Source organism: Anabrus simplex, chromosome 13 (assembly GCF_040414725.1).
Source record: "Anabrus simplex isolate iqAnaSimp1 chromosome 13, ASM4041472v1, whole genome shotgun sequence".
Taxonomy (NCBI): Eukaryota; Metazoa; Arthropoda; class Insecta; order Orthoptera; family Tettigoniidae; genus Anabrus; species Anabrus simplex.
In genome coordinates, this window is record NC_090277.1 from 58,413,169 (window position 1) to 58,436,655 (window position 23,487).

Below are 23,487 nucleotides of genomic sequence, written 5' to 3' on the forward strand. Positions count from 1 at the left end.
GTTTTGTTTTTCTGTGCTTCCCATGATTAACACGTTGACGACGGCGTATTGTTTTCGGAGTTCATTCATTAGGAACGAAGTGAAAAATCAGAGATACTTGAACTCTAATGGATATATTACATACAGTTACACATCTTAAGTACAGCCTATAGGCGTTAGGGTGCACTGTGTGCACTGTGTGCTTAGACCGCCCGGCGGGTCTCATCGTCCACAAGTAACGCACGGGGTTCGCGCGCATTCTGTGACCCGCCGGCGACCTCACTGAAATTGGCGGTCTTTATGCAGCATTGTTCGTTTTGATCGAATGTAGTGTTGTGAAGCAACATGTTAAGTGCGTGTCTATTCTTATATTTGTACATATTTTCTTCATAAAAATGATTTAAATAATGGAACAAGCATATTGAATAATTTCTTAATTATCCTAGCTCCTATGTACGCCCTGCATGTCCCACTGTATACAAAGTTAGATTGCCTTATGTAGAGACGAAACAGAAAGGAAAAAAGCATAATCTGTGAACGGCGCGCCATACAGCTCCAGTATATATAATGTGTCATGAGACCGCTGGCCGCGCGGCTGTGAGCTTACATCCGGGAGATAGTAGGTTCGAATCCCACTATCGGCAGCCCTGAAAATGGTTTTCCGTGGTTTCCCATTTTCACACCAGGCAAATGCTGGGGCTGTACCTTAATTAAGGCCACGGCCGCTTCCTTCCAACTCCAAGGCCTTTCCTGTGCCATCGTCGCCATAAGACCTATCTGTGTCGGTGCGACGTAAAGCCCCTAGCAAAAAAAAAAAAAAAAAAAAGAGACCGCCGGCGAGTCTCCTAGTCGCCAAAGTGTTAATGTACCATGTAGAGTTGTGGACGATGAGTTCTAACATGGAAATAAAGCATTTCCGGACCCATGTCCATATAACATATTTTCTTCTTCTACGCGTGAGGAATTTGTCCTGGAAGTTTGTACATACCTTTGTCGTTACAGCCTGTATAGCCGGGCTGACCCCAACTTGGCAGGTTCGATACTGGCTCAGTCCGGTGGCATTTGTAGGTGTTCAAATAAGTAACCCTTGCGTCGGTCGATTTGTGTTGTTGTTGTTGTTGTTTCAGTATCAGTCCATAGACTGGTTTGATGCAGCTTCCATGCCACCCTATCCTGTGCTAACCTTTCCATTTCTACTTAACCCTTGCATCTCTCACCTGCTCTGATCTGCTTATCATATTTATACCTTCGTCTCTCTCTCGAATCCCACTGTCGGCAGCCCTGAATATGGTTTTCCTTGCTTTCCCATTTTCACACCAGGCAAATGCTGGGGCTGTACCATAATTAAGGCCACGGCTGCTTCCTTCCCACTCTTAGCCCTTCCCTGTCTCATCGTCGCCATAAGACCTATCTGTGTCGGTGCGACGTAAAGCAAGTTGAAAAAAAAAAAAACTGAACGTCTTGGGTGTCTTAAGGTGTGTCCCATCTCTTCTTCTCGTCAAATTTAGCCAAGTGTATCACTTCTCATTAATTTTATATACTCTCTCTTCATTCGTTACTCGATACACCCATCTCACTGTCAGCATTCTTCTGTAACACCACATTTCTTTTCTGAGCTGGTCATCGTCCATGTGTCACTTCCATACAATGCCACTCTCAATAGGGAAGTATTCAAAAACATCTCATTTCTATATGAATGTTCGAAGTGAGTTAATTTATTTTCTTAAAAAAGGCCTTCCTTGCTGGTGCTATTCTGCGTTTTCTGTCCTCCTTACTTCTGCCATCGTTAGTTATTTTATTTCGGTAGATATACTGGCACGTAAAAGAACTCTTATGGGACTAAATTTGGGCACCTCGGCGTCTCCGATAGCCTTAAAATCAGTTAGTGGGGTGTTAAGCCAGTAACATTTATTAACACCCTATATAAACTTCCCATTAAAACAATTACCACCACCCGTTTTAGCCCTCTGGATACTGAGTACTAATGAACATGGTTTTAGCTAAGATTACTGCACCGAGCTCGATAGCTGCAGTCGCTTAAGTGCGGCCAGTATCCAGTATTCGGGAGATAGTAGGTTCGAATCCCACTGTCGGCATCCCTGAAAATGGTTTTCCGTGGTTTCCCATTTTCACACCAGGCAAATGCTGGAGCTGTACCTTAATTAAGGCCGCGGCCGTTTCCTTCCCACTCCTAGCCCTTCCTTGTCCCATCGTCGCCATAAGACCTATCTGTGTCGGCGCGACGTAAAACAACTAGCAAAACAAAACAAAAAAAAAAAGATTACTGCAAATGCACCACATGGCACGTAGTGGATTTGTTTGTTACACATACGTAGCAAAAGAGACCCCATAATGTCCACTGTCACTGACAATATAGAAGAAGAAGCAAATGAAAATATTTGGCTTTGCGTGAAGATTAACGAAAATCTGTGAAAACCATTCTGCATGAACGCTGTTTCATGAATAATACAACTTTTACAAATAGAATTAAGGAAGGTTCAACCTTTTCAATACAAAACGTGTTGTACAGGGTGTTCACAACATATTATTTTGTATTGAAAAGGTTGAAACTTCCTTAATTCTATTTGTAAATCGCAGTTCAATACGGGAAAATTAAGTTTCTAACTTATAATAATACAACTTTGTCAGCATTTTAAACATCTGACCCAGTATTCGGGAGATAGTAGGTTCGAACCCCACTGTCGGCAGCCCTGAAAATGGTTTTCCGTGGTTTCCCATTTTCACACCAGGCAAATGCTGGGGCTGTACCTTAATTAAGGCCACGGCCGCTTCCATTCCACTCCTAGCCCTTCCCTGTCCCATCGTCGCCATAAGACCTATCTGTGTCGGTGCGACGTAAAGCAACTAGCATAAATAAATAAAAATCTGACATGATGGAGCAAAACGGTTTTCAGATTTGAAATCGGTATGAAGGACTGCACTGGAAACAGTGAACACCATGTCAGCTATTCACCCCTTATAAAATCCTTGTAAAACATCCAGTATAGAAACCTCTTCCTAGAATTACCCTGTAGTCTGTTCTCGATTTGAGACGAGAAAGTCTTTACACATTCAGTTAGAAACAAAAGTGTTGGCGAGAAACTTCAAATACATCTGAAACTCCTTTTCCCTTTAGAAAGACCACAAGAAGACGAGTTCGAGGCAGAGACAGAGAACAATCTTTTCAATTTGAAAGTGAGAACTTCTACTTGAGTTTTGTTTTTAAACTGTACTTTGTTCTTTAACTTCACAGTTTAATATATTCTTGCTGTCTGTTTCTGAACATCTCCTCTTCCTTCGGTACGGATCCTGTTTGCTTTTCAGTTGGGCGAGCCGCTTAATTTATTCCTTGACAGTATCTTGATGGCGCTTTGATACAAAGTTAGCCTTTAAAGTTAGCAGCTCTCTCTAAAAATAACCGGAACTTCAACTCAGTGACGGCATACATACAGCCTTGTGAAGTCAAATGATAATTTATTGGTTGAAAAATGCTTAGGAATTACTGACTCGCAGTGCCTCTCATTTTTGGAACATACGTTGGTGTTAGTGGGCGGTGGGGGGGGGGGGGGCATAGCTGAGACTGGTACAGAGAACGTTTTAGTTCTAGCATTCCTATCTGAGGTGGTACTCCCACCAAGTGACGCGTTCCAGGTGGCGGATAGGGGCGTCCTAACCGGCTCGCCAGCGAACTTGAGGGAAATAAAATACCTCTCGCGGACCAAACACACAACCCCTGTGGGTGGGGGACGCAGGCGAAGAATACACCCACGGTATCCCCTGCCTGTAGTAAGAGGCGACTAAAGGGGCGAGCAAGGGATGATTTTATTAGAACTATGAAACTACTTGTGATTAGTACCACCAAGCGGGGAACACCATGGGTCGCTTTTACTTGCGAGTAGTACCACTGTGTTAAGTACAAAATAGGTTTGTGATTAGTAGCGATAGTATGTGGCTCAGGATGCATTTTACAGTACTTGTGATTCGTACCCATATATGAGCAACACCGTGGCATGAGCGACACCATGGTTCTGCCTTGCCTATGCTTAGTACCCACTATGTGAGGAACACCACGGGATTGTACGAGTCCCTGTGGTTAGTCCACTTACATGAGTAACGACTTAGGTTTGCATTGCCTGTGAATAGCGCCGCAATGTGCGAAACACCATAGGTCTGTAATACATGTGCCAATTCCATTACCTGTGAGTAGTACCATAATGTGTGGAATACCGCGAGTCTACGCTACTTTTGATTAGTACCGCAACATGACAAATAGCATGGTTCTATTTTCCTAGCGATAAGTACCATTATGAGGGGTCCTGGATTTTTGACCCGTTTCGACTACAAGCATCATCGATTCAGTATTGTGCTCTAGAAGCAGTCCCTTGGTCAGTAATACTATTATTTAACGCTAGTTACAGGGAATGTGGATCATTGCGGATCGGCTCCACTGATTGTTTTAACTTCATATCCATCCATTCATTCTTCGTCCTCACGTCTTCGAAGCTGGTCAATGGAGGATTATGGATTTTTAAATTGTCATAACATTTCGTACCATCAGGGGCCGATGACCTAGATGTTAGGCCCCTTTAAACAATCATCATCATCATCATCATCATCAGCATCATCACCTGAAAGTCTTCAATTAAATCCCGTTCTGAGTGTCAGTATGTTTAAGAGGTCGAGGCGGATTTCTTTGTCAAAACTAAGAAGAATGTGCGTGCGTGTGTATTGATACGGAGTCAGGTTAATGTTGGATGAATTTATGGTGCACGTTGTACGACTGGTTGCCCTTCCTGACGCCAAACTCAGCCTAATGATGGTAAAAGAAATTGGATAAGGAGGTGGAGGGAATTGGTTAAGGCCTGTGAATTGCAACTGTTCCGGCGTTTCGATGTTTAATGACATAAGAGTGGCACCAGCTCTTCGATACTCGCTTATTAATGATGATATAACTATGTTGTCATTAAAAATCAATGGCTATATTATCATTGGAATATCGCTGTGACCAGACTCAGAGTGGCGCACAATGCCATTGTAGAAAGACACCCGTAAAGCAGTGTGTGGGGGACATATATTTTGGTTAGTAATAATCGATCCATATTGACAACCGCCTACAATCTTCCACTGGGTCACTGTATTCGCCAGTTCTAGTGTTCATAGACGTCACCCTCAGCCAAACTTTAGGTGACTGTTAAACATCACATCCTGTAAACACTTATTATAAGTCAAGGCTATCAAAACTATGAGTGGCTCTATTCCGCACCTACTAATTTTCAAAAGTGCCATCTAACTTGATAATATATCTTTACTAAAAATATCAACTTTATAAGAAGTACTGACGGCGATTGGTGTTACACTTCAAAACCTTTTCCACCGATATCCAATATTTATGAACTTTAAAAGACTCTTGTTTCATTAGATATTTGAGATATTTTGTGATTTTCAGCGTTTAAAAAATGCCATTATAATGTCTGAGAATGTATGACCTCATTGTTGTCCAATTGATGTTTTAATGAGAATATAGCTAATGATTATTTTAATGAAAGTATCATTACATTATCGTGGATAATTGTGTATTGGATTGATGGACCCAATCCTGAACATACAAGAGTTATTAATACGGATCAGAATGCAATTTATATCATATGTCCATGCATTTGTCTGGAGGTGAAAGTGTGAAATCAGAAAAAAAACACGAATTGATGCATGAGTGTATTTATTACAAATACAAAAGCTGTTTTGAAAGGAGCAATGTTGACTTCCTACTGTTGTGGCTGTTGTGTATAACATTTTATACTGTGGTAAAGTAAGTTTATTTATTTATTTATTTATTTATTTATTTATTTATTTATTTATTTATTTATTTATTTATTTATTTATTTTAGCAGTAGTGAAGTTAGGACTCATGACCCTCTCTTACACTTAACCACATATCTTAATTTAAGATATTACATATATTAAAAAATGTACTATTCTATTATGAAATCAAAGAAAAGTTTGGACAACATATAATGGAGAAATAAAGCAGAGTTCATAAAATAAAATAAAATAAAATAAAATAAAATAAAATAAAATAAAATAAAATAAAATCGGAGCTTAAAGATAACAAGAAAGAGACAAAGTTATAATGAAAAGTAAGATACAACTGAAAAATATAAGCAATACATAAAGAGAAAACAATAGGTAGGGGCCTACGTAATAAAGTAGATGGAAATATAAGTATGGCCATAAAAGTGATCTGTATACATGAGTAAGAAGCTAAATATTATGTACATTACACTATAATAATAATAATAATAATAATAATAATAATAATAATAATAATAATAATAATAATAATAATAATAATAGTAATAATATGAAAATATACAACCTGTTTTCCAGTCCTTGACCGGGTCAGGGATGTAACGAATGAACCAGATATAGGCTATTATTAGAATGGGGTCGCGACTCCCAAGGTGATTATTAATGACTGATAGATGCTCTGAAATGATAGTGTGGAGTGTGTTGATGGAATGAAGGATGATAGGGAAAACCGGAGTACCCGGAGAAAAACCTGTCCCGCCTACGCTTTGTCCAGCACAAAGATCACAAGGAGTGACCTGGATTTGAACCCCGGTATCCAGCGGTGAGAGGCCGACGCGCTGCCGTCTGAGCCACGGAGGCTTTTTAATGATAATAATAATAATAATAATAATAATAATAATAATAATAATAATAATAATATGTACATTTGCACTATAGTGATGTTAATACTCACAATCACACAACCTACCATACGTTATCATACACACGAAACAATATGGAAGATAATTAGTTCAAAAAAGAAAGAGAATAGAAGCTTTTGAAATGTGGTGTTACAGAAGAATGTTCAAGGTGAGATGGGAAGTTCGAATGAAGAGATACTGAATCGGGTTGGTGACAGTAGCCTATATCGAATTGGCGTAACTTGACTAGAAGAAGAGATAATGTTAGGACATCTTAAGACACCCAGGACTTGTTTAGTTGGTTTTTGAGGGAAGTAACGGCGGTAAAAATGGCAAGGTATGAATATGACTAGCAGATTAGTTCAGATGTAGGAGTAATGTAGAAATGAAAAGGTTAGCTCAGGATAGGGTGGCATGGAGGGCTGCATCAAACCAGTCTGAGGGCTGATGAGTCAAACAACTCAACAACAACATAATTGTTTAAAATGTAGAGCAATTAGTAATTGGAATAGTTTATCAAGTGCGATGTTCGATAAATACGGAAATTCTTTGACATCATTTATGAAAGGGCTGGGTAAACAGCTGATAAGGGATCTGCCATCTGGGTGATTGCCGTAAATGCAAATTGATTTGATTGATTGATTGATTGATTGATTGATTGATTGATTGATTGATTGATTGATTGATTGATTGATTTTAAACGTCCTGTTTAACATGGCTTTGGCCGTTTTGACGGTTTCTTTGGCTTTCACACTATGGATCTTCATACCAATGTATCTCATTTTTTTTAAATTTTTGTGGTAATTTGGTACCTTTTGGGAATAAGTTTCTCAATTGTTTTAATAGAAGAAAAAGAAACACTCCCGCTTAACACTTCTCAGAGAAAAAAACTGAAGAGCACTGACTCTTCGAACAAAGAAAATGACCACAAAAAAGGGAAAATGAAATATTCCACAGGCTCCGCAAATCTAGTACCTTCGTGGTCGGAAGACATGATGGCTTGACCAAGGAAGGTCGATATAAAGTATCGAAATGGAGAATCTTATACTAGAATAAACTGTGTTAGGTTCGGCCAGGAGAGCCGTAGGCGTATGGCTTCTAGTGCCGGGAGTGTCCGAGGACACGTTAGGCTAGCCAGATGCAGGTCTTCGATTTGACTCCCATAGGCGACCTGCGCGTCGAAATGAGGAAGACATGATGATGAAGACAACACGTACACTCAGCCCCCGTACCAGCGAAGTTAACCAATGATGGTTAAAATTCCCGACCCTACCGGGAATCGAACCCAGGACCCCTGTGACCAAAGGCCAGCACGCTAACCATTTAGCCATGGAGCCGGACGCCTTCCAGTGTTCATACCCCAAAGAGATTACATCTTTTAGTCGCATTTGATAGCAGTCAAGATATACCGTGGATATATTTTAATACATTGACCACTGATCTGAATTTAGGGCCTTCGCCCAAGTGGCAGATTCCTTAATAGTTGTTTACCTAGCATTTTCTTTATTGTTTTCAAAGAACTTGGGTATTTATCTAACATTTACCTTTATAATTCAATTGCAACTTTATCTTGATATTATGATCATTCCTACTTTTTTTTCTAGTTGATTTACGTCGCACCGACACAGATAGGTCTTATGGCGACAATGGGGTAGGACAGGGCTAGGAGTTGGAAGGAAGCGGCCGCGGCCTTAATTAAGGTACAATCCCAGCAATTGCCTGCTGTGAAAATGGGAAACCACGGAAAACCATCTTCAGGACTGCCGACAGTGGGACTCGAACCCACTATCTCCCGGTTGCAAGCTCACAGCCGCGTGCCCCTGACCGCACGGCGAACTCGCCCGGTCATTCCTACCTGCAAAAGCTTCGCTGAGTATTATTCGTCTAATGATGTCATTCCACGCCATCTCTCCATCTGGCAGCTCGGACATGCCACTTAGTCGAGCAGCTCGTCTCCGTACTCCCAAGTCTTCCTAGCCCAAAGTTTGCAATATTTTCGTAAGACTGCTCCTTTGTCGGAAATCATCCAGAACAAATTGTGCAGTTTTACTTTGGATCATTTCAAGTTCTCGTATCAAGTAATCCTGATGAGGATCCCATACACTGAGACCGTACACCATTTGGGGTCTTACCAGAGACTTATATGCCCTCTCCTTTACATCCTTTCTGCAACCCCTAAATACTCTTATAACTAGAGCCCGGATTTTTATGCATTAATAGGTCAGAATGCAAACTTACTGAAGCGAGTATCAAGTATAGTCTACCTTCACAACGACTATGCCATGGGGTTTGCATAAGCAATAGGGGTACGGCCCATCAAAACCCCTATAATTTATGTTACTCTTCCTAAATTATGGAAGAGCGGGTGGCCGACACGTCCTACTAACCAAACTAGTTTGCTATCTAACCTGTTACTGCATAAAAATCCGGGCTTTACTCATAACCATGTGCAGAGATCTGTAACCATTCTTAACAACCTCGTCGTCGCCGTAAGACCTATCTGTGTCGGTGCGACGTAAAGCAACTAGAAAAAAAAAAACTCGTTAATATGATTACCCAATGAAGGTCATTCTTTATATTAGCACCTAGGTACTTAAATTTAATTATATTATTCTATACCGCCTCCATTCCTTTAATTATGTTTTAATGAAACTGAATAGTTGTATGGCAGTTGACGGTAATAATAAGAAGGGTGTTATATTAAGGGATTAAGTAATTGGTTCTAAAATCGAAAGTGCCAGGCTTAGCAGAATTCTGTTACTCCAATACAGAATTACGTAATTGAAACTGTGACCATTTATTACAAAGCAATGCTACGACCACCAGGTATGCCAAAAATAATCGGAATTGCGTTTGAATTAATTATGAATCATAATGAAGCGAGGCTGCCCGTTTGTTTGTCACACTCAATGGTTCGTAACGCCACACACACTAACAGTGCTGTGGTCTTCTATTTGTAGCTTTGTGAACGGCACATTCACAACTAGGTGGTCTCACTCCGTTCAAAATAACTGAAGGAAAAAAGCACTCAGTTCTCCTTACACGTTATTCGGTAGGAAAGAAACAAATATAATGCGTGTAAGAAATTGAAAAATGTTCCGCTTTATTTTCAGTAACTACGTTGTATGTTTTCCTTCCTATATTAGACGCAGCCTACCCAAATTATTGTGTCCGCATCACCAAACTGTTACAGCTGGATGCCATTAAATTTTTATGGATCCGCCTTGTCAATACTCTCAAGTACAGTATAATCTCGAATTTATTATTTACATAATTTCATGAGTACTTTTTTCAAGAACATTATCTTCTTCAGCCCACAACTATAAAAGCTCTTAGCATGTATAGACCTGTTGAATTATAAAATCAGTACTTCTATTTAAAATAATCTAAAAGCTATGGTTAAAACTCTTGAGCTTCACGTTTTGTCTTAATAGTATTGTGCTATGTATAATATCTAAAATTATGACAATTATTTTACAAAACGAACGAAACCATAGGATTCTGAAATTTCAACATACCGGGCGAGTTGTCCGTGCGATGAGGGGCACGCGGCTGTGGGCCTGCATCCGGGAGATAGTAAGTTCGAACCCCACTGTCGGCAGCCCTGAAGATGGTTTTCCGTATTTTCCCATTTTCACTCCAGACTGTACCTTAATTAAGGCTACGGCTGATTACTTCCCAATCCTAGGCATTTCTTAGCCCTTCGTCGCCATAAGATCTATCTGTGCCGGTGCGACGTAAAGCCAATTGCAAAATTTCAACATCTCATTTTATGTATAAACTGACTTACCTGTGTTCAGACACTACCGCACCGTCATTCGTACGGAGGCCCTCCATGGAGTGGAGTGCTTTGCAATGGGTAAAAAAGGCCTTCGAATGTTTTCGTCAGCCCTGCAACTCAACAAAAGTTCGTATATCTGTTGTACGGTGCATACTGTTTGTTGTCTCCTGCGTAATACGTGGTCCCAGTTAATATGCAATTAACGCACAATCCTCTGAAAAGTGTATAAGTGGGATTATTGTATTTGTTGTTCTTCTTCCTCTTCTGCTTATTATTATTATTATTACTATTATTATCATCCCTGACTGAAAGTACGGTGTTTTTTTTTCAGCATTATCAACAGAGGAAAACTGCTTCATTCGGCCATGAATTCGCTGCACAACTTCGATCGCTCGTTGGACAAGTTCTTGGCGTGGCTGTCGGAAGCGGAGTCCTCTATGGAATGTGTGGAGGCGGAAGCTGACAGACTTGGAGGACGAAGAGATCCTGGTGTGCTGCGGGCGCCCATGCATCAACTAAAGGTAGGAACCCTGCAACATTATTAGTGTTGTAACTGTAAGGTATGTCAGGGCCTCTCAAGGTGTATGCACCGGTGCATTGCGCGGCGCAAAGTTCAAAGAACGACTTCGCTAGGTTGACCAGGATGCAGACCTCCACTCCTCGATTTTGAGCAATAGTGCTGTCTCTCTCTCTTTTCCTACGCCTGTCTCGCTCGCTTCGCCTGTCCTCCCCTTCCTCACTCACTCTGCAGCGCTCAGCCATCCGAGCAGAGCTTAACCGAGTCGTCCCGAGACAAAACGCTGGTCCGAACCGAGTCGAGTCGGACCGATGCACGGTGCACAGAACCTTTGCGCCTCGTTTTGCACGCGTGAGATGTGTATAGTGTCATGAGAAGATGCTTGTGTTCGTCTGGCGGGTGCAAGATTTGGCAAACCGACTTCACCTGATTCGGGAGGTGTCAGCACGCTGCTATACTTGGAATATGGCTTTTGCGTGAACGTTTGGAACAGTAAAACATGACAGAGAGGACTTAGAGTATCTGATTTTATTTACTATCACGTTATACAATATTACCCCATAAACTGCCGAGTTTCATTCTACATCTTAGATATTGGAGGGACAGATAAAGACAGAAGTGTATCCTCTAAGCCTTTCTATCGTTAGCATATTCTTCCGATTTAAAACAGTTATGCCCTTTCGTTTTTGAAATATACGATTTGCGAATATAAAAGGTAAACTGAACAAAAGAGAACTTGTAAATAACGTTACGTAAGTTTAGAGATAAATATATTTATTCAAAATTAATCATTTTCGCTTTATTACATTGTTTAAAAAATATTTCTAATAAAATATAGGAAGATGCAATACAGGTTTTCTCCAATCAAATCTTGTGTTGATGTAAATACAGTTATTTCACTGAAGTCTAGTTTTCGTGGGTCCATTAACAAAGCTCTGTTCATGGTGCAGATCCATGAAGTCACCTCTGATTTTGAGAACGGGCCTCATTGATGTTATTTTTACACTTTGTTAATGCTCTCCACTCTAGTAGAACGCCACCCTCTTCTTTTAGCTTCGACAAAGTTCCTGGTTTTTTTTTTTTCCTCCCTCTCTTTCACGTCACTCTAGCACTGGTTTCCCAAAATAGCAGGTCGAAAAGCTGTCAATAGGCGCCGTGAACCACCTGTGTGTCCTTTGTGCACCTGCTTTCTCTCCCACCGGAAGTTTCCCTTGGCTTCGTGTCAACTCCACGGCTCCGTACGACTTTTATTATCCCTCCAGCTTTATGGTCCCGCAGCGGCATTGTTCGAGTCATTAGCGCAAGTCACTTCTCTCTGTTGGTGATGTCCTCTCCACTCTCTTTGAAAGCGCTCTCGTATTTTTTTTTAAAAAAAGAAATTAATCCTAGACATTCGTGTTACATCGTAAATACGAGCACAGTGAAACCTTACATCACTTGCTTCTGCGAAAATCCCGAAGGCCCATAGGTGGGTGGGCTTTGTCAGCAATAATAATAATAATAATAATAATAATAATAATAATAATAATAATAATAATAATAATAAACTAGAAATACTAGAAAGGCGAATCATGAGGAAAATATTAGGCCCACAAAACACAGCAGAAGGTTGGAAATTACGAAGTAATGCTGAAATATATCAAAAAATAGAAAATATATCAGATGTAATGAGGAAAAGGAGACTTATGTTTTTTGGACATTTATATCGAATGCAAAATAGTAGATTAACCAGTAAGATTTTCAGATATTTGTGGGGTAAGAAATCAACGACAAGCTGGGTCAATGAAGTAAGAAAGGATTTAGGAAAAAACAATATAACAAGAGAAGAAATAAATAATAGAGCAGGCTTTCGGGAAAAAGTATTGAAAATAGAAGAATTCCAAGGTAGGAAAGTAAAAAAGACTGGTTCAAAGTGGTCTGAAGACAGAAAGAAGAAACACAGTGAACAGATGAAAGCGTACTGGAAGAAATGGGAAGAACAAAGAAGAAGGAATTGAAATTGGCACGTGGTCCTCTGGTGGCCCATTCGAAGGAAGAAGAATATGCGAAGATGTAATAGTGCTGATAGCGTTTCCTTGAAGGGTATCGTGCGGCAGTGGACATAGAAGCTGTCCACTTCGTTGAGATACACTGAGTGACCCAAAGTCACGGGAAGGGGTGTCTCATTAGAAAATGTGCCGTGTATGACTCCTGAGCTAGCTGGGGCACTGCTAAGCAGTCTGTCACAGACATCAGTGTCGTGATGATGGCAGCACGTCGCGAGTTAACCGATTTTGAAAGTGGGATGATCATCAGCGCACGGCGCATGGGTCATAGCATTGCGGGGTTACACGCCAATTCGGATTTCCGAGGTCAACAGTGTCGAGGATGGATCTTCAACATCGCAGAGAGATGTTCCCGCCGCACGGGAAGACCACAGGTGTTTAACGAACGGACATCGTTCCTTTCGCAGAACCATAATGGATGCTCGACGGGCTACTGTGAGGCAGATCACCGCCCAGTTGAATGTTGGGAGCCAGGAACCCGGTTATACCAGGACTGTAAGGAGGAAACTGCACAGCATAAGCTTCACTAGCTGACGACCAACTCGTGTCCCTTTGCTGACACCTCGGGACACAGAGCTCAATGACGTGCATAGGCCCGCAAACATCGACAGTGGACCATGGAACAGTGGTATGGTCGGCTGAATCCTGGTTCCAGTTATATTGAGCTGAAGGACACGTGAAAGTGCGGCTATGGATCCTTCGTGCCAACAAGGTTGTGTCCACATTCCTTCAGACTATCTGCATTCCTTTCTGGCCCTCGAGTACCCTGATGGAGGTACCGTTTTTCAACAGGACAATGCGCCATGACACCGCTCTGTGGTGGCACGCAAGTGATTGGAGGAGCGCTCCAGTGAATTGGCTCCATGGATTGGCACTTCATTTTCCCGATCGTAATCCAGTCTAGCATTTATGAGATGCTGTTGATGCAGGTGTATGCTCCATGAACCCCGCAACAAGTACACAAGACCAATTGTGGGTAGCAGTGCAAGATGTTGTTCCAGATCCCTCCAGGACTATTCTAACACCTCATAGAGGCGATGCCACGGCGTATTGCTGCCGTGTTCTATCAATTAATCAGTCATTTACCACTGATCTTCATTTAGGGCAGTCGCCCAGGTGGCAGATTCCCTATCTGTTGTTTTCCTAGCCTTTTCTTAAGTGATCACAAAGAAACTGGGACCGGCCGAGTTGGCCGTGCGCGTAGGGGCGCGCGGCTGTGAGCTTGCATCCGGGAGATAGTAGGTTCGAATCCCACTGTCGGCAGCCCTGAAGATGGTTTTCCGTGGTTTCCCATTTTCACTCCAGGCAAATGCTGGGGCTGTACCTTAATTAAGGCCAACTCCTAGGCCTTTCCCATCCCATCGTCGCCATAAGACCTATCTGTGTCGGTGCGACGTAAAGCCCCAGCAAAAAAAAAAGAAACTGGAAATTTATTTAACGTCTCCGTTGGTAAGTTATTCCAACCCCTAACTCCCCTTCCTATAAACGAATAATTGCCCCAATTTTTCGTCTTGAATTTCAACTTTGTCTTCATATTGTGATCTTTACTACTTTTAAAGACACCACTCAAATGCTCGCGGAGGACTAACTCATTATTAATATCATTTTCAGTGCCTTCCCTCGACGTTTTGGCCACTCGGTGTATTTCTCTTACAGTTTCCTCGTACGCTGCATTTCCTTCATTTTATTGTGCTACTATACGGGGCCCAGTTGATATAGGCAGGATAGCAGCTGATACATTCCGAACATCTCTCGGCCATGAAAACGAAGCCAATTTTGTTGTTCATTTTCCAGCAATCCCAGCATGCCTAGTGGCCTGGCGTGCACCGTTAATACTCGAATTCTATTGGCCATTTCTGTCAAGACCGATTAGAACTTGTTCTAATTCACTTTCAACATTTTTGAAATCTTCTCGAGATTTCAAGAGGTTTAAGAAGTAAAGGTGTGAAGTATTAAAAATTCTTGTGAATTTGAATTTGAAATGCTTTACTCTCGACCCGTAACAGATTTTAATTTCTTATGAGCTGATATCATTTCCTTGGATAATATATTAAAAGTTAACTGTAATATTTGATGCTGTGTAATACGGAACAATGCCTATTTCAATCTCGAGTTCAAAATGATATGACTTGAATCAGCGAGTGTTTGTACAGGAACATCGCTCATACTCTGTACATTGCTATTTTCATCTTCCTGCTCCTCTACCGACATTGTGTTGCTTGGAGAGCGTGCAGGCATAGTTGAGCGAACCTTTTGTGACGAGCTACAATGCATAAGGTGAGCCTATTGTACACCCGCCCCCCTCACATACACACACACACTATTAAACAAGGGAGAAGGAAGTTAAGCTGGGCAAACATGGAGAGAAGGCGTACTATACTTCTCAAGATCTGCTCTCATGTCTTTGAAAGTTCTTCTGACAGTCTTCAAGCACAAAGGGTGACGTTTGATTGGAATTTAAATATTTCATTGAAAATGTTATCACTTGTTACGTGCCAGCCCCGTGGTAGTCCCTTTCGGTATTTCCAGGAAGGGACTGGTGATTCAGACGACCTGGGATCTCCCAGACGGCTTGTGGGGTGGGGCCTGTCTTTCCGTGTATTGTTCTCGTCGGCCGGCATACCTGTGAATTTCTGGAGATTCAACGGGAATGTTCTGCCACCTCACGAAAATTCTGGCTATAAAATGGGTGGCTAGCCGCGGACAGTCGACTAGAGTTGTACTTGTAATCAAAGTGAGGCTCCATGGTGGAGCTAGAATGACAGTTGAGCTCCGTGGTGAAGTCAGTGAGAGACTCTGTGTTCGGTGGTTGGGCTGAGGCCGACAAAGGTGTTGGCTATTGCTAGTGTCCCACCGAGGTCTGAACCAGGAGCTGTTCTTGTGGTATCGGAGAATCCCGTGAGTGGGTACTCTGGCGACGACGGAACGGAAGACTGTACAGTGTGTTCGTTTATTTCTATGGACTGAGGCTCGGCGTGAGTTAGTGAGGAAAGGCGCTGTCGTGAGTGTGAAGGTAAATGGGCCTGTGTTAATGTTTACTGTTGTGAGTATCGTCGTGCTGTTGGTTACTGTGTGAATTACTGCCCTCTCTCTGAAGTCGAGCCAAGGGAAAGTAATCGTGTGTTATGTAGCCCGTAGCCCTGTGTTCAGATCCAGCGGTCTACCCACAGCTGCTGCATGAGGTGACCGAAGGTAAGGATTAGCGTCCTCTCCAAGCAACGGGCTGGACCGCCCGAGGGACTTGTAAATAGACAGCAATTTGTACGTGTGGCCATTCAAAGCTGATTAGAATTGTGTGTGTGTGGGGGGGGGTCATCCTGAAAAAATGGAGTCATGAAACAGATGGAGTTAAATTCGTAACAATATACGAACCGACAACTGACGAGGGAAGAACGCCAAGTGTAACGTCGATAAACGAGAGAGGGGTCGAAATAAGCGAATACATGTTTCGACTTATCCGTAGACATTCGACCGTTACCAAGAAAATGACGGTCAAAGGAATGAAGGTAATACGAACTTTGATATACTGCCATATACGCAGAATTTATCGGTCGGAAATGGAGTAACATAGACGAACGCTGGAAAAGCAGAGAAGAGAAGACCTTTGCGTTGTAGATGGGTACGGGACTACAGTGCTGCAGTCAGGCGGAAACACAATTAAACAAGGTTAAGTTTGATGTTCAGTTTCATAATCTATCCGGCTATCCGTATTTACATTACTCTGAAGTGGAGTTTAACCAGAGACTATTTCTGATTTCCCGTAAAGGAAGAAGGCATTTACGTCATAGTCTTTCTTCCTTCTTTCTTAGTCTGTTTACCCTCCAGGATTGGTTTTTCCGTCGAACTCAGTGGGGGATACCACCCCTACCGCCTCAGGGGCAGTGTCTTGGAGCTTGACATTTTGGATCGGTGGGATACAGCTGGGAGGAGGACCAGTACCTCGCCCAGGCGGCCTTACTGCTGTGTTGAACAGCGGCCTTGTAGCGGGATGGCAAGTTTGGAGAGGTTAGTCAAGGAAGAGGAAAGGAAGCGGCAGTGGCTTTATGTTAGGTACCATCCCGGCATTTTCTTGGAGGAGAAGTAGGATCGAACTCCCCTCTACTCAGTTGACCTTCCTAGGCTGAGTGGAGCCCGTTCCAGCCCTCGTGCTACTTTAAAAGTTTCGTGGCAGAGCCGGGAATTGAACCCGAGCCTCCGGGGTGGCAGCTAATCACGCTAACCACTATACCATAGAGACGGACTTACGTCATTGTATGGAATAAAATATACAATAATTCCTGGATAGATTTCTGGGATAAAAACAGCATCGGCCGGTCCAAATTGGACAGGGAGGGCTGCACGCACTTGTCTACGGTTGTTGCACCACAGTGAACATGCAATAGACTTCTCTTACCAATATATACCACAACAAAACTTCAGCGGATATTTGTAGCTCCAGCGTTATTCTCAATTAGCCAGGTTTGCAGCCCTCCCAGTCTAATGGCGAGTAGCCGCTAATGGATAGAAATAAATTTATTTTAATTGGTATAACATTCGCGTATGGAATAACGTTTGCATTTTGAATTATAGCCAGCTAATCGACTGATTAATCTATGTTGGTAATTGCTACAAAGCTGGGCTTTCACACCCCCCAACTTGGCAGGTTCGATCCTGGCTCTGTCCAGAGGTATTTGAAGGTGCTTAACTACGTTAGCCTACTGGCACGTGTAAGAATTCCTGTGGAACAAAATTCCGGCACCTCGGCGTTTCCGAAAACCGTAAAAACGTAATGTGATATAAAAATAACATTACATGAAAAAACTCGAAATATGTTACTAGAAATATTTTACATGCGGATGTCATACGACCTAGATATTTGGCCGTACTTTTTTCCGTTAATTCTTATCACTCATTTGCAAAGAAATGTATGCCGTCTCGTGATTTGCTGGTTGGTTATCTCTGATAGGAAAAGAAGAATGTCGTAACTTCAAAGACGTACACGGGGGATGCTGTCAGGTGTGTACACTGCTTTTATTTACAAATTACATACACATTGTACACACACACGCTAATGAACTGCTATCTTGAACAAAACACTGCTACGACGACGACGACGACGACGAAGAAGAAGAATAAGAAGACTGCCACATTAGCATATCAACCAACTACTAACACAACAAAATCACAGCGTCAGTTCACACACTTGACTTACGACATTAGCTAGCAACTCTCGCTAACTACTCTACACACTCTCTCTATATACCTTGCCTGGCCAGGCTTCTAGAAAAGTATGACACGTGTTTTCTCGAATTTTCTCGAGTCTTCAGTAACCTATTTACAAATGAATAGAACATTCTATACAGCTCCAGTGACAAGATGCGTTGTTCTGGACTATTACCCTGTGATGCACAACATTACATTCGATGTATACATCATATTTACAGATATAATAAATGATATACTATTAATTACGTGTTCTTACATTAAATTAACTCTTATTAATATACGTAGGTCGTGTCATAAGTCATGGCAACTTTTTTTTCTTTCTCGCCAACAGGCGAAAACACGGAAAATCTAAGATATGCATTTGGAAACGTACAGTATGTACTTGCGTATGATGCCACTAGATGGTGTATGTAAACAACAATGTGGGTCTAAGCATGCCCCAAAGTTCAGTGTGTGAGTGAGAGCGTCACAAAATGGAAGTTAACAAGCAGGAGCGACGATCGTGTAATAAAATAGCAGTTCTCCGCGGCAAAAATGCACGCCAATGCCATGCAGAGCTGCGGGAAGCATTAGGGGTGCATGCCATGCCCTATAGAAGAGTGGCGAGGTGGGTGGAGACGTTCAAACGGGGTTCAAACTGTCGATTCGCCTCGCCCAGGCCGTCCAGTGTCCATGGACAAAGATGTACGGATAATGGTGATCGATCAGTGCTTACATGAGGACAGGCGCTGAACTCCAGCGGAATTGCAAGAACATGCTGTCTATACCATAATAAAACAATATTTACCAATGGCCTGTGTTCTGTCACTTTTCTTCGATATTCTCCTGAAGTCAGAATTTGTCTTCAGGCACTATGCATAAGTACATGCCTTATATTTCCAAATGCATATCTTAGATTTTCCATGTTGTCTCCTGTTCGCTAGAAGAAAAAAAATAGTTGCCATGACTTATGTCTCGACCTACGTATATTAATAAGAGTTTATTTAATGTAAGAACACGTAATTAATAGTATATCATTTATTATATCTGTAAATATGATGTATACACCATCTAGTGGCATCATACACAAGTACATACTGTACGTTTCCAAATGCATATCTAAGATTTTCTGTGTTTTCGCCTGTTCGCGAGAAAAAAAATAGTTGCCATGACTTATGACTCGACCTACGTATATTAATAAGAGTTTATTTAATGTAAGAACACATGTATCGTGACATAACCTCACATGTTTTGTTACACAAATAATACATGATACGACCACAATGTATACCAAATCAAGTCCGTACAAGACTACGTAATAATAATAATAATAATAATAATAATAATAATAATAATAATAATAATAATAATAATAATAATAATAGTAATAATAATAATAATAATGCCTACCAACAGAGCTCGATATTTTCACTATCTACTCACAGGTTTAGAGAATTGTTTCCAAGTTTCCAAGTTATACTAGTCCATTTCACTTGCATCAAGAAGAAGAAGAAGATTCACACGAAGTCTTGCACTTATGTTATTTCAGCGTCTGTTTTATTTCTCCAAGCAATACGGCAAAGGTTTCAGACAGTATCAGGTTTTGCTATAGAGTTTTATATTTCGAAAGAATAAAAAAGCGACACAAAAGAATCGGGAAAACGATAAAGTAGTCTGGTAGCTTTATCTCCGACCGTTCTTCCAGATAGTAAAACCACTCTCTTTCTCAATATATTTATTTCTTCGTGCTGGAAGGAGATAGCTCTGCGATCAATGCATTCGCCTTCATTACGCAAACACCACGCGTAAAGTCTATTATTCAGCAGCAGTAATCAAGTTTAATGCTGTGAAAGTGGCAATATAACGCAGGAACGAGTCAACGAGGTAGCGATGACTCTACGTCTTGGTTGAATTTATGTGACGTTTTCTTCTAAACTTTGTGTTGAAAACAGTTCTTATCAAGCAAAGTAGGGGTTCCCTTACTGCCGAAAACGTAAAATTAAGCAATTTCCCCCATTGTGTCGAAAGTTGAAGGGCTAAAGGGCCCGAAAGGGCTTTAAATCGAGAGTCTTGGATAGCTCTATCAAGCTAAAAAATAAAAATTAGAAAATCTTTTCCAGCTAAATGCAGTTCCGGATAAAACAGCCTAAAATCGCTGGTTTCCTTACTCGTTTTCTTTTTCATACAAATCCTAGCCAAATTTATTTACATAATCCTTTCTGTGTCTGAATCATTTGTCGAATGGTCAGCGTTGAGACCTTTAGTTCAGAGTGTCCCGGGTTCGATTCCCGGCCGGATCGGGGATTTTAATCGCATCCGATGAATTCTTCTGGCTTGGGGACTGGGTGTTTATGTTTGTCTCAGTTCTTTCCTCTTCATATTCAGACAACACACTACACTACTACCACCCACCACAGAAACACGCAGTAGTGATTACATCACTCCATTTAGGGTTGGCGTCAGGAAGGGCATTCGGCCGTAAAACAGGGCCAAATCCCCATGTGCGACACAGTTCGCACCCGCGACCCCACAGGTGTGGGAAGATCGGAAGAAAAAGACATAATGCTTTCTGTAATGTGTTCCTTGGTTCAATACCCTGACGTGATCTTTTGTATAAATGTGCACACCGAATGTAGGTATAAGTGCTAAAGTTGAACTCTGCATTGACTCACAACAGCGCTCGCAGTGGTGGAAAAAGGCAAACTGCTAATCTAATCGACCGGATGACGATGCTTAAGAAAAGGATCGCAATTTTTAGGAATAAATAGTTTCTCATAATTTATTATATTTAATTTACCCCAAATTCGTAATTCATATCCGTAGCATGTTTTCAACATTGAGTTGCTTGCCTGAAGGGATAGAGTGGTGAATTTTTCTCTTTCGTTTCCGCCTCTTTGGACCACATTTGACATTCTTTGCATTACTTTTAGCCTTCTCTGCTTTTACGCTCTCTTTTCTCCTATCTCCTCCTTCATTTATTCTCCCTTTTCTCACAAGTATTTCCTCAGTCTCCTGAAAATCACTGATCTTTTTGACGAGTTGTCTATATTGATTTCTGTCCATGAGGTCATCTTCCCTAACCCCCGTCTAAGTCAAGTCCAACCTCACTTCTCGAAACCATTTTCACTCCGTCTTCCTTTTGATGAAGAATTCAAAGCTTCTCTTCGTTAATATGTTATCGTCCATCCTCAACAAGTGCCCATAGTACTGTGAACTTCTCTTCCTCATAACCACTCCTTCAATTCTTTGATACAACTCCGTGTTGGATTTGATTTTCCTCTCCTAGTTTTTTATATTTGGGCCCAGAATATTTCTTAGCAATTTTTCTTTCTCTTTCCGTATATCTTCAAACCCACTTAATCCAATCCATACAGGCACTCAGGTTTAATAACAGTGTCTAGGTGCCTCAGTTTAGCCCCAGAAGATAGAACTTATTTGTTGTAGATGTTCCTCGTCAGTTGAAATGCCTTTTCAATTTTTCTCGCCCACGCCTCAGTGGCATTCTTTTCCGACCCATTCATTTGTAATCTTTCGCCAAAATATTTGAAGCTCTTAACTCTCCTTATATTTTTCGTCTCCTAACTTCATTAGCTTGGGGGGCCTTTTTAATGTTGGTCATAAACGCAGTCTTCTCAAACGAAATTTGAAGTCCAGTCGTCTTTACTGTCATTTGTGATTTTCGTCAAATAATAATAATAATAATAATAATAATAATAATAATAATAATAATAATAATAATAATAATAATAATAATACATCTTCAGAATTAATGGAAAGCTGTTAACAAAACAAGTCTTTCAGATACTTGATAGTAAACCTACAGTTTCTGACAAGTGGTTCCAGGAGATGTTGTTTGATTGTTTGTTTGTTTGTTTGTTCGTTATGGCCAATGAAAGAGGGCGTTGGAATTTGTTAGCCTGGTCTGACGGCTTCTGCTTCTTCTCCCAAAATCTCTTCCTGAAGTTGCTGTGTTGTTTCTTGCGTTCTTCTGTCCACTGTTTTCTGGTGGTCTTTAGATTTAGTATGCTGCTTCTTATTTTTCTACCGCTTTTCCCGCATCTGTGGGGCCGCGGGTGCGAAGTGTGTCGCACATATGGATTTGGCCCTGTTTTACGGCCGGATGCCCTTCATGACGCCAACCCAATGTGGAGGGATCTAATCACTATTGCGTATTTCTGGGGTGGTTGGTAGTGTAGTGTGTTGTTTGAATATGAAGAGGAAAGTCCCACACGGAAAAAGTACATAGATTGCAAAATATTGTATGTCTTGCAAGTCACTGGTGAATTTGCTAGAATGTGTCAGATAGAAATAGAAAAGAACACAAGGCCCGGAAATACATTTGCAAATATAGCTTGTCAAATATTATATAAGGTAAGATAGGGGTGTATTCTGCCCGAAGGCAGGTCCGAAACTCTGCAGAGGTATGCCTGAGCCGGAGTTTACATACGGTAGGGTGGCCAGTTCCTTTCCGCTCCTCCATTCCCTTACCCTCACCAACAGCGCGTGGTAACCCATCCAAATCTTAATCACGCCCGATGTTGCTTAACTTCGGAGAGCTCACGGAATCCGGTGTTTCAACACGGCTACGGCCGTTGGCAGATGTTATATAAATGACTATTATTGCCTGTTATACAGATGTGACGGTAGATTTTCAACTGTGTTCTACGTATTGCATCAGTAAACTTATATGTTGCTGTGTACGAGTCTGTACATTTCATTTTAATCCATATAACATTTACGTCAGTGGGACCATATATTTTTCTAAGAATTTTTCGGTAATGTTTTCTAATTTCATCAGTTTTAGAGTGACATTCTAAATATGTTGTGTAATAATACATACATACATTATCATTATAGACTGTTATGCCTTTCAGCATTCAGTCTGCAAGCCTCTGTGAATTTACTAAACGCCGCCACAATCCTCGATTTGCAACTAGTGTTGTGGCCTCATTTAGTTCTATACCTCTTATCTTTAAATCGTTAGAAACCGAGTCTAACCATCGTCGTCTTGGTCTCCCTCTACTTCTCTTACCCTCCATAACTGAGTCCATTATTCTCCTAGGCAACCTATCCTCCTCCATTCGTCTCACATGACCCCACCATCGAAGCCGGTTTATGCGTACAGCTTCATCCATCGAGTTCATTCCTAAATTAGCCTTTATCTCCTCATTCCGAGTACCCTCCTGCCATTGTTCCCACCTGTTTGTTCCAGCAATCATTCTTGGTACTTTCATGTCTGTTACTTCTAACTTATGAATAAGATATCCTGAGTCC

General features: G+C 41.4%; 1 protein-coding gene across 1 annotated transcript in view; it reads left to right on the forward strand.

The window, feature by feature from the left end:
* LOC136884743 (dystrophin, isoforms A/C/F/G/H) overlaps positions 1 to 11,976 on the forward strand; it is a 1,317,506-nt gene extending 1,305,530 nt beyond the window's left edge. Inside the window, exons 53-54 of the mRNA XM_068230054.1 lie at positions 10,799 to 10,988; positions 11,935 to 11,976. Coding sequence (XP_068086155.1) covers positions 10,799 to 10,988; positions 11,935 to 11,976 — 232 coding nt within the window. The remainder of the gene's footprint in view (positions 1 to 10,798; positions 10,989 to 11,934) is intronic.
* Positions 11,977 to 23,487: the final 11,511 nt, after the last annotated feature.